At 42.6% G+C, this 12,563-nt stretch overlaps 1 protein-coding gene across 1 annotated transcript in view; it reads left to right on the plus strand.

Annotated features, from left to right (window-relative positions):
- The window catches only part of myo5b (myosin VB), an 85,825-nt gene that overhangs the window by 41,637 nt on the left and 31,625 nt on the right, over positions 1-12,563 (plus strand). Inside the window, exons 6-14 of the mRNA XM_029655243.2 lie at positions 271-414; positions 710-791; positions 1,002-1,109; positions 1,641-1,750; positions 1,873-2,138; positions 6,683-6,764; positions 7,434-7,574; positions 8,106-8,228; positions 11,032-11,115. Of these exons, the coding sequence (XP_029511103.1) occupies positions 271-414; positions 710-791; positions 1,002-1,109; positions 1,641-1,750; positions 1,873-2,138; positions 6,683-6,764; positions 7,434-7,574; positions 8,106-8,228; positions 11,032-11,115 (1,140 nt within the window). The remainder of the gene's footprint in view (positions 1-270; positions 415-709; positions 792-1,001; positions 1,110-1,640; positions 1,751-1,872; positions 2,139-6,682; positions 6,765-7,433; positions 7,575-8,105; positions 8,229-11,031; positions 11,116-12,563) is intronic.

A 12,563-nucleotide genomic window follows, 5' to 3' on the forward strand; every position in this document is an offset into this window, starting at 1 on the left:
TGTCCCCCCCTTTGTTCAGGGACACATTATTCTATTTATGTTAGTCACATGTCTATGGAACTTGTTCAGTTTGTCTCAGTTGTTGAATCTTGTTATGTTCAAACAAATATTTACACGTTAAGTTTGCTGAAAGTAAACGCAGTTGACGGTGAGAGGACCTTTCTTTTTTTGCCGAGTTTAAATCTATTTTTACAGTGGTTATGATTTTCTTTTGATCTCTGAAACTCTCCCACTTTTTTTTTTTCTCCACCCCTCTGCTTCTCTTTTCAGGCTATTGGAAATGCGAAAACCACGCGCAATGACAACAGCAGTCGTTTTGGGAAGTACATCCAGATTGGTTTTGACAGGCGTTATCACATAATAGGTGCCAACATGCGCACGTATCTGCTGGAGAAGTCGAGGGTGGTGTTCCAGGTACGTGTAACTCCACGCTGCGCAGTCTGGGATGAAACTCTGTCTTACTGCTTACTAAGTCCGTGCTTCCCTTCACATTTACTCTCCTTCATTTAAACATTTGATTAGGTCCTAGCTTGATGTGTTTTTTCCCCCAGCCAATCAAATATCAAAATAAACGTATCTAAGTACTTTACAGAAATGAATACAATATTAAATTGCAGCCTGTGGGAACTCATGATCGAACAAAAGTCTTTCATTCATCAGAATATATTATTGATTAAGAGTTAAGTGTAAGTATATTTCTGCTTTTTAGGCTGAGGATGAGAGGAATTACCACATCTTCTACCAGTTGTGTGCCTCTGCTAGCTTCCCGGAGTTCAAAGACCTAGCCTTGAGTAAGTGTCACAGACCGAGCCAATATTCAACTACGTTTCTGTTAAGGAAGCAACTGCATAATAACTGCAATCGTTATTTTTTTATGTCAAGTTTACTGGAGCAGAGTCCTTCGAACTACATTCAGAGAATAGTACGTGTCGTCTGTGAGGACGTTCAAATAGGATCACTTTTCTAATACGTTTATTCCGATCTCTGCTTTCATCTTAAAGCCAGTGCGGAAGACTTCATCTTCACATCGCAAGGAGAGAACATCTTCATTGAGGGGGTGAATGATGCCGAGGACTTCAAGAAGACGAAGGAAGCCTTTACACTACTGGGTAACGGTCTGACTGCATGGGTACATTCTAAGATGGTAACACCGCTACATTAGAGCAGGCTCAGAACAAAGGGGTTTATGTATCTACTGGGTAACGGTCTGACTGCATGGGTACATTCTAAGATGGTAACACCGCTACATTAGAGCAGGCTCAGAACAAAGGGGGTTTATGTATCTACTGGGTAACGGCTGACTGCATGGGTACATTCTAAGATGGTAACACCGCTACATTAGAGCAGGCTCAGAACAAAGGGGTTTATGTATCTACTGGGTAACGGTCTGACTGCATGGGTACATTCTAAGATGGTAACACCGCTACATTAGAGCAGGCTCAGAACAAAGGGGTTTATGTATCTACTGGGTAACGGTCTGACTGCATGGGTACATTCTAAGATGGTAACACCGCTACATTAGAGCAGGCTCAGAACAAAGGGGTTTATGTATCTTGGACTTAAATACTGACTGGGTTTTTGTTCTTTTTTTCAATCTCCCTGTGGAACAATATTTACCTTACTGTGGTTTGTTTTTGCAGGTGTTAAGGAGAGCAATCAAAGCAGCATCTTCAGAATCATAGCTTCCATTCTGCATCTGGGGAACGTGGAGATCTGCTCGGAGAGAGACGGAGACTCCTGCCACATATCAGTATGTCACTATACAGCCTTATCCAGCTTAATTCTGTTTGAGTTTATAGTTCCACATCACAGCCTCAAACCGTATATCTTCTCTATACATAATGTATTGATTAAATCTGTGTGTGTTTGTAGAGGAACGACCCTCACTTGACGCACTTTTGCCGGTTGCTGGGGGTGGAGCTGGAGCAGATGGAACACTGGCTATGTCACAGGAAGCTGGTCACCACGTCAGAGACCTACGTCAAGAACATGTCCCGCAAACAGGCGGCTAATGCCCGCGACGCGCTCGCCAAACACATCTACGCCCACATGTTTGACTGGATCGTGGAGCACGTCAACAAGTCCCTGCACACCTCCTCCAAACAACACTCCTTCATCGGTGTTCTGGACATCTACGGGTAAGACTGCCCACCTGTGCTCCCCAGAACCTCTGAAACCAAACCTCAACAGTGGGTTGGTTTGGGATTGTGAGAGAAATTGGACTGTGTGGTGAGACCCGATTTTCATGCCAGCAATAGAAGTCTTATTTCAGGAGTGTAATCTCAGCCATGGTGAATGGGAAAATCATCCCAGGCGGGCAGTAAGTTAACACACTGTGACAGCAGACAAACAGAAGAACATCATTTTCCCTCGCAGTTCTGTCACACAATGTTTTCTGTACTAAAGGCACGGAGAAGCATGATATTTGATGAGTAGATTTCAAAACTACTCTTTATCTGTGCAAATCAAATGTTATCAGTCACATACACATATTTAGCAGATGCTATTGCTGCTGTAGCAAAATGCGTGTGTTCCTAGCTCCAACAGTGTAGTAACATCTAACAATACACACATCTAAAAGTTAAATAATGGAATTAAGAAATATATAAATATTAGGACGAGCAATGTCGGAGTGGCATTGCATAGAATACAGTATATACATAAGAGATGAGTAAAGCAGTTTGAAAACATTATTAAAATGACCAGTGATTCTATGTCTGTATACAGTGGGGCAAAAAAGTATTTAGTCAGCCACCAATTGTGTAAGTTCTCCCACTTAAAAATATGAGTGAGGCCTGTAATTTTCATCATAGGTACACTTCAACTATGACAAACAAAATGAGAGAGAAAAAATCCAGAAAATCACATTGTAGGATTTTTAATGAATTTATTTGCAAATTATGGTGGAAAATAAGTATTTGGTCAATAACAGAATTTTATCTCAATACTTTGTTTTATACCCTTTGTCATTGCCAACAGAGGTCAAACGTTTTCTGTAAGTCTTCACAAGGTTTTCACACACTGTTGCTGGTATTTTGGCCCATTCCTCCATGCAGATCTCCTCTAGAGCAGTGATGTTTTGGGGCTGTTGCTGGGTAACACAGACTTTCAACTCCCTCCAAACATTTCTATGGGGTTGAGATCTGGAGACTGGCTAGGCCACTCCAGGACCTTGAAATGCTTCTTACGAAGCCACTCCTCCGTTGCCCGGGCGGTGTGTTTGGGATCTTTGTGATGCTGAAAGACCCAGCCACGTTTCATCTTCAATGCCCTTGCTGATGGAAGGAGGTTTTCACTCAAAATCTCACGATACATGGCCCCATTCATTCTTTCCTTTACACGGATCAGTCGTCCTGGTCCCTTTGCAGAAAAACAGCCCCAAAGCATGATGTTTCCACCCCCATGCTTCACAGTAGGTATGGTGTTCTTTGGATGCAACTTAGCATTCTTTGTCCTCCAAACACGACGAGTTGAGTTTTGACCAAAAAGTTATATTTTGGTTTCATCTGACCATATGACATTTTCCCAATCTTCTTCTGGGTCATCCAAATGCTCTCTAGCAAACTTCAGACGGGCCTGGACATGTACTGGCTTAAGCAGGGGGACACGTCTGGCACTGCAGGATTTGAGTCCCTGGCGGCGTAGTGTGTTACTGATGGTAGGCTTTGTTACTTTGGTCCCAGCTCTCTGCAGGTCATTCACTAGGTCCTCCCGTGTGGTTCTGGGATTTTTGCTCACCGTTCTTGTAATCATTTTGACCCCACGGGGTGAGATCTTGTGTGGAGCCCCAGATCGAGGGAGATTATCAGTGGTCTTGTATGTCTTCCATTTCCTAATAATTGCTCCCACAGTTGATTTCTTCAACCCAAGCTGCTTACCTATTGCAGATTCAGTCTTCCCAGCCTGGTGCAGGTCTACAATTTTGTTTCTGGTGTCCTTTGACAGCTCTTTGGTCTTGGCCATAGTGGAGTTTGGAGTGTGACTGTTTGAGGTTGTGGACAGGTGTCTTTTATACTGATAACAAGTTCAAACAGGTGCCATTAATACAGGTAACGAGTGGAGGACAGAGGAGCATCTTAAAGAAGAAGTTACAGGTCTGTGAGAGCCAGAAATCTTGCTTGTTTGTAGGTGACCAAATACTTATTTTCCACCATAATTTGCAAATAAATTCATTAAAAATCCTACAATGTGATTTTCTGGATTTTTTTTCTCATTTTGTCTGTCATAGTTGAAGTGTACCTATGATAAATTACAGGCCTCATCTTTTTAAGTGGGAGAACTTGCACAATTGGTGGCTGACTAAATAAATACTTTTTTGCCCCACTGTATAGGGCAGCAGCCTCGACGGTGCAGGGTTGAGTAACTAGGTGGTAGCCGGCGAGTGATGGTTATTTAACAGTCTACCTTGAGATCGAGAGACTGAAAAACAGCTTCTATCACAGCTTTGATGCAGGGTGAACAGGCCGTGGCTCGGGTGGTTTTTGTCCTTGATGATCTTTTTGGCCTTCCTGTGACATCAGGTCCTGTAGGTGTCTTGAAGGGCAGGCAGTGTGACCTGGTGATGGGTTGGGCAGACCGCACCACCCGGTGATGGGTTGGGCAGACCCACAGTCCTTGGGAGCGGGCCACGTCGACAGCACTGTGTCAAAGCGGGTGACGAAAGGTGTTTAGCTTGACTGGGAGAAAGACGTCGGTGTCCCGCGACGTGCCTGGTTTTCCCATGGTAATCCGTGATTGTCTGTAGACACTGCCACATACGCATCTGTGTGTGTGAGCACTCAAATACCTCCATCCCCTGTGTTGAAGTGCCTCTTTTCATTACAGTAGATAGAGGATGGAACCATATTGAATTGGGGTAGCTGTGCTTTTCTTATTCATGACCCTGTTTGACTGAGGGCTTAATTGGTTCTCTGCTGTGGGTTAGATTATTGATAAAAACTGGCAGCCTGGCCTGGCGCTGGGAGGGGAAAGATGCTGAGCTACAGTAGAAAGCCCAAATAATAAGACATACAGCGGTGGGGTATTTAATTATCTGTACAAAACAGTTAATCTGAAAGTACTTGTGGAATATAAAATACTTGCTTGATTCACTGTCATGTTTCCCAGTTTTTTGAAATACTTTGCAAATGCAACTGATTTCTATGTGAAAAGTGAAATGGTCTATTCATTCCTTTTCCATTTTAGTAGACAGTCTTATCCAGAGCAACTTAAAGTAGCGAGTGGATACATTTTCATACTTTTTCGTACTGGTCCCATGTGGGAATCGAACCCACAACCGTAGCATTTTAAGCGCCATGCTCTACCAACTGAGCCACATCATCATCAATGTACTCAATTACTGTATTGTGATGGAAAGTGTACAGGTACAAACCTTGATGACCAGCCTATGTACAATACGGTAATTTACATTTAAGTGGTTTGTAAGGATGGTACATTAATACCTCACAAAAAGTGGTTGTTTTCCATGTTATTTGATTAAGAAAAATATTTAATTTGATGTGGATGTTTTGTGTCTTTGCCCATATCTTTGCACCTTTTGATGTAAGTGTTTGAGAACATGGTTTTGTTCTTTCTGGATTCCATTAGAATGACAATCGCAAAGAAAGGGACAAGGCAACAACTCTTACTATTGAATCCTGCTAGATGCAGTTCTTAATTATACAACTACCTTATTTGCCAAAGCAGAGATGCTGGCCAAAAACAGTTTTGCCCATGCTATCTGTCCGCCAATACTGGTAAAGGCATACTGCAGTACTTCAAAAAAATGTTAGTATAACTATATTTTTAATTCAGATTTTTCAGGGGGTGCTGCAGCACCCCTACTTCCCGTGGCTATGCAGCAGGGGTGTCAAAATCATTCCATAGATGGCCTAGTTTCTGCAGTTTCTTTTATAGACCTAGACAACCAGGTGAGGGGAGTGCTTTACTAATTAGTGACATTAATTTATTAATCGAGTGTAAGGGAAGAGTGAAACCACGCAGACACTCGGCCCTCTGTGGAATGAGTTTGACACGTGATCAACAGAGAGCTCAAAATATAAGGGACATTTTTGTCGTTGTTTGTCTCTGGACTCCAGCACTTTGGATTTGAAATTGTACAATGACTATGAGGTTAAAGTTCAGACTGTCCACTTTAATTTGAGGGTATTTTCATCCAAATCGGGTGAACCGTTTAGAAATTACAGCACTTTTTGTACATAGTCCCCCAATTTTAGGGGACCAAATCTATTGGGACAAATTCACTTATGTGTATTAAAGTAGTAAAAAGTGAAGTATTTGGTCCCATATTCATAGCACACTATGACTACATCAAGCTTGTGACTCTACAAATTTGCTGGATGCATTTTCTGTTTTGAGTTGGTTGCGTTTCAGATTATTACAATAACAGGGGAGGTTAACATTTTTGGGGGGTTATATTTGTGCATCTGTAACTTTCTCACTCATCATTATTCACAATTCATTCCAGATTATCAGTATTCATGGTAGCATCCACATGACTGTAGACGTGTTTAGAAACATTATCTTCTCATTTAGAATAAAAGTGACTCCAAAATTACACACTACATTATTTACTATTTAGTTTTCCTCTAGGCCTAAAATCACTGTCTCAAACAGAGGATGAAAATAGACCGGAGACTTCCGACTCACCAAATATGTGACTGTTTTCTCTTCATCTGAACAGATTTGAGACCTTTGAGATAAACAGCTTCGAGCAGTTCTGCATCAACTACGCCAATGAGAAACTGCAGCAGCAGTTCAACCAAGTGAGTTTAAGTCTTATATTTATAATATACACTGAGGGTACAAAACAATCAGAACACCTGCTCTTTCCATGACATAGATTGACCAGGTGAAAGATATGATCCCTTATTGATTTTACCTGTTAAATCCACTTCAATCTGTGTCGATGAAAGGGAGGAGACCGGTTAAAGAAGGATTTTTAAGCCTTGAGACATGGATTGTGTATGTGTGCCATTCAGAGGGTGAATGGGCAAGACAAAATAGTTAAGTGCCTTTTGAATGGGGTATGGTAGTAGGTGCCAGGCGCACCGGTTAGAGTGTGTTAAACTCAACAGTGTTGCAATTCTTTTCACGCTCAACAGCTTCCAGTATGTATCAAAAATGGTCCACCACCCAAAGGACATCCAGCCGACTTCACACAACTGGAGTATACATGCCCCTGACGAATTGAGGTAGCTCTTAGGGCGAAAGGGGTTGCAACTCAATATTAGGATGGTGTTCCTAATGTTTTGTACACTCAGTGTAGCTTTCTACCTTATATTCCAATGTTCAGTAGAGGAGACCTGAGAACTTCTAGCGGTTAACCTCATGACTCGACATGAATGTTTTCAAGTGAAATAATTCAGGACTTAGTCTAACTGATGACCTACTGTGCTGTAGCTCACTGTGGGACTGTCTCTCTGTGTCCTCAGCATGTGTTCAAGCTGGAGCAGGAGGAGTACATGAAGGAGCAGATCCCCTGGACGCTCATCGACTTCTATGACAATCAGCCGTGTATCGACCTCATCGAGGCCAAGCTGGGCATTCTGGACCTGCTGGATGAGGAGTGCAAGGTGGAGTACCCGGTCTTACATACATAATGTATTCGTCTTTAGTCCGGAATTCTGTCCTTGCTCCAGTAGTTCTTAACTTCTCTTTTTGGGATGCATTAGCGGGGAAGTGTATATGAACAATTGGCTACTGGAGGAGTTTTAACGCTGAATGCACTTGAGCAGTCACAGGTGTTGAACAATCTCCTGTGTTTTGGTCTGGAGGGAGCAGAGCGGAACACACTGCTGATCCCTGCGTTTTAAACCTCTGGTCTCAGTTAATGGGATTCATCCTGCATTCATAGGTGCACAGCGTGGCCTGCGTCTGTTTTCCCCTGCCTGCATCCAGATTGTTATCGGAGTTAAGGACTTTGCAACAAAACTGATGACTTATTTATTTCACTCATCCTCATCCCACAGCCCTTTGAAGTTATTGACGATAATTTGGAACAACCTCAAAATAATTGTTATTCTGAGCACAGCAACCCCGGATAGAAAGTTTTGGTTTTATATAATATTTCTCCTTTATTTCCCCCTCACCTGCTGCTGCTACAGGTGCCCAAAGGGACAGATCAGAACTGGTGCCAGAAGCTGTACGATCGCCTTTCAAGCAGTGTCCATTTCCAGAAACCACGGATGTCCAACATATCTTTCATTATCATTCACTTTGCTGATAAGGTGGGTAGACCCAGCCTAGAGACATGTTTCACATGAAAAGCACCTGTACGTATGGCTCTTCAGTTAGGTGAAAATTGACCTGATGCTAGGCTGTTGGTTCAAATGTAATTTTGGCCGGGAAATCCTATTGTTTCTGTCCTTAAGCAAAGGTTGTGTGTTTAAACCAAACTGCTTCAGTATACCTGGCTGAATAATTGGGAACATCTACAAATTGTGCTATTCAAAGGACCTGACATGAATCACCATCATTGCAGGGGCTTTGCCTGAAAAGAGCTAATATGATTATCCCATGATGACTCATCAGAGAGGCTTTGTGTGTTAGTATTATTGTGAGTGATCTCATTGGCCCTGCAATGTCACCCCTCCTCCTTATGACACATACACAAGCTCTAATTAACTCAAAGAGCAGCGCTCCTACGCAGAGGAGCTGGCACTACGTAGAAAGGACGGCCTGTGTGTCTGCCTAAAGTGGGTCATGTAAACAGATGAAAGGCAGGCAGCTGTAGCAATGTCCTTTTATTTACCATGGTAATTTCCGTGAAAAGCTAGGGATGTGAGTGGCTAGAGTGGGACGAGAGAGTCCTGTTAATGTAGATAGGATTTCCCCAGCTCTCCTCTGTTAAGATGGTATTAAACCGATTCCCTTGGGATGTTTCTCTTCGTCTAACTCTTCAAGTGAAAAGGAGTAGGATCTGCATTCAATTACTGTTCTTCCTCTCTCTCGCTAGTTGTACAGTCGTGGCTGGAAGTTTTGAGAATGACACAAATATTCATTTTCACAAAGTCTGCTGCCTCAGTTTGTATGATGGCATATACTCCAGAATGTTATGAAGAGTGATCAGATGAATTGCAATTAATTGCAAAGTCCCTCTTTGCCATGCAAATGAACTGAATCCCCCAAAAACATTTCCACTGCATTTCAGCCCTGCCACAATAGGACCAGCTGACATCATGTCAGTGATTCTCTCGTTAACACAGGTGTGAGTGTTGACGAGGACAAGGCTGGAGATCACTCTGTCATGCTGATTTGAAGCTTCCAGTCTGTTATTCAAGCTCAAAAGAGGGTGGTGCTTGGAATCATTGTTCTTCCTCTGTCAACCATGTTACCTGCAAGGAAACACGTGCCGTCATCTTACTTTGCACAAAAAGGGCTTCACAGGCAAGGATATTGCTGCCAGTAAGATTGCACCTAAATCAACCATTTATCGGATCATCAAGAACTTCAAGGAGAGCGGTTCAATTGTTGTGAAGAAGGCTTCAGGGCGCACAAGAAAGTCCAGCAAGCACCAGGACTGTCTCCTAAAGTTGATTCAGCTGCGGGATCGGGGAACTACCAGTACAGAGCTTGCTCAGGAATGGCAGCAGGCAGGTGTGAGTGCATCTGCATGCACTGTGAGGCGAAGACTTTTGGAGGATAGCCTGGTGTCAAGAAGGGTAGCAAAGAAGCCACTTCTCTCCAGGAAAACATCAGGGACAGACTGATATTCTGCAAAGGGTACAGGGATTGAACTGCTGAGGACTGGGATAAAGTAATTTTCTCTGATAAATCCCCTTTCCGATTGTTTGGGGCATGCGGAAAAAAGCTTGTCCGGAGAAGACAAGGTGAGCGCTACCATCAGTCCTGTGTCATGCCAACAGTAAAGCATCCTGAGACCATTAATGTGAGGGGTTGCTTCTTAGCCAAGGGAGTGGCTCACTCACAATTCTGCCCAAGAACACAGCCATGAATAAAGAATGGTACCAACACATTCTTCGAGAGCAACTTCTCCCAACCATCCAGGAACAGTTTGGTGACGAACAATGCCTTTTCCAGCATGATGGAGCACCGTGCCATAAGGCGAAAGTGATAACTAAGTGGCTCTGGGAACAAAACATCAATATTTTGGGTCCATGGCCAGGAAACTCCCCAGATCTTAATCCCATTGAGAATTTGTGGTCAATCCTCAAGAGGCGGGTGGACAAACAAAACCCCACAAATTCTGACAAACTTCAAGCATTGATTATGCAAGAATGGGCTGCCATCAGTCAGGATGTGGCCCAGAAGTTAATTGACAGCATGCCAGGGCGGATTGCAGAGGTCTTGAAAAAGAAGGGTCAACACTGCAAATATGAACTCTTTGCATCAACTTCATGTAATTGTCAATAAAAGTATTTGACACTTATGAAATGCTTGTAATTATACTTCTGTTTCCCATAGTAACATCCGACAAAAAATTCTAAATACACTGAAGCAGCAAACTTTGTGGAAATTAATATTTGTGTCCTTCTCAAAACTTTTGGCCACGGCTGTACAATTTCAAACAGCCTGCAACCCTATCTGTGAGAAAGAGGACAGAGCAGGGGTGTGTATGACACCAGACTGCCTGGAGGCTGGGGCTGCTAATGGACAGACAAAAGGGAAGGACGATCGACTGACTGACGGAGGGATTTCCTTCCAAACAATACCTGCACTCGTGTTATTTTACATAGGACTTTTTTATAAATAAACATTGTTTGCTAATCTGGTTCATCTTCTTTTCCCCCCATGTTCAGTAAATGCTTCTGTTTAAACTGCCACATGCTTTAAATTATTCAATGGACCGCTGGATGTTTGTCGACGGTTCCTGTAAGTGCATCGCTGTGGGACACAACAGCAGGACTGTATGGGCCACCTGGGATTTGAACAAACAACCCTCAGTCCCTATTGTACATAATTACCATAGTTGATTAAATGTTTGCTAATTTAGTTGTCAGTGTATTTGGCTGTGAAGTGTAGTCTGTTATATGTATATGTATGTATATCTCTGTTCCCCTCCCTTGGCAGGTTGAGTACCAGTGTGATGGCTTCCTGGAGAAGAACAGAGACACCGTCTACGAGGAACACATCAACATTCTGAAGGCCAGCAAGGTGAGATAAAACAATGTCATTAGATCGCTACCCCAATGACACAATCATCAAAATGCTTCTAGTGGACACTTTAACTCACACTGAACAGCCCACTCTGACCACTTAAATGCAGAAAGCATGTCGCAAAGAATTATGTCTTTAAGCTCAAACTCATTTAACCGTGTGTGACCTTGACTTCTTTCTTGGAAAAACAGCACCGTAAAAGTTTTTACCAAATTAGATTACTACCGAAAGAGGCTTCAGTTTTGGGATAGAGTGCAACGACGCAAAAGAAAGTAACACGATTTAGAAAGTGGCAAAGTTGGAAGCATTTCACAGGTTCATATGATGGGAAGTATAGCTCCTATCAGATATAGTTGTTGTTTAAAGCCAGACTGACAACTTGGCAACACTTCACATGAACCCTGATGTTTAAATCCTGCTTTACATTCTCATTTGAAATACATGAAACGTAAATTAAGATGTCAGATCAAAATTCTAATGTATTGCAGATTAATTGTCTCACACACACACACACACACTTTCTAGAGACCTGCTGACTCCTGCCTCTCCCAGCCAAACTCAAACTGCTTGATTGGAACCTAATTTCAGCTCATGTTCTCTGCATGAACTTTTTAACTGATTAAGTGGTGAGAGCCAAAAGTGCATTAGCTTTCTCAGTCATTTCTGTTCAGTTCCACCTCTCTGCCACTCTCTTTGGGACAAATACCAACTTTAGTTCACTTCATCTCGTATTAGGCATCTCGTATTCAGCCCTTTCTCTTTCATCCATCTCGTCTCCCTCTCGCCAAAATCCTCTCCTCAGCATTACTAATGCAACAGCCATTAAGAGTGTGCAAATGAGAAGGAATATTGAGAGGCAAGGAGAGATTTCATATTTTATATTCTGTCTAAAAGCATCTTGTCTGTGCCAAATCTATTTAGTATCAGAAAGGCACCAAGCTCCATTGAACAGCATGGATAGGACAGAGTTTGGGAAATGCTGCAATAAGGTTTCCTAAACAAAATCAGTGATAAAGACATCGCACGTCTCAATATTGTACAATATGCTGTACTGCATTTTTTTTTATCTCTATCATTTCAATTGATTTTCTAATGTCAATTTTGCTCAGTAGTTGAGAACTTGGCAAGAGCCCCTAGCTTGTTTAAACCCCCCCCATATCTAGCTGACAGTGATGCAGAAACCGATCAACATTGTAGAGCCTTGGAGGTCATGTGAGGGTCATGAAACTTCCTTCAGCCGATAAGTCTTTCCTCAATGGACCATTACTATCATCTCGCACAACCTGAAAGCCCTGCTAACTCTGAGGTACCTGAGCTGTACCCCAAGCCAGAGGAGGTGGAGGGATCAAGGAACCTCCATGAATCTTCATAAAGTCCAATCCTGCTTACAGAGCATATTGTTTGCAAAGTGATAAAGCAAACATTTTCCGAAAGGAATTTCGTGT

This window comes from Oncorhynchus nerka, linkage group LG4 (assembly GCF_034236695.1).
Source record: "Oncorhynchus nerka isolate Pitt River linkage group LG4, Oner_Uvic_2.0, whole genome shotgun sequence".
Taxonomy (NCBI): domain Eukaryota; kingdom Metazoa; phylum Chordata; class Actinopteri; order Salmoniformes; family Salmonidae; genus Oncorhynchus; species Oncorhynchus nerka.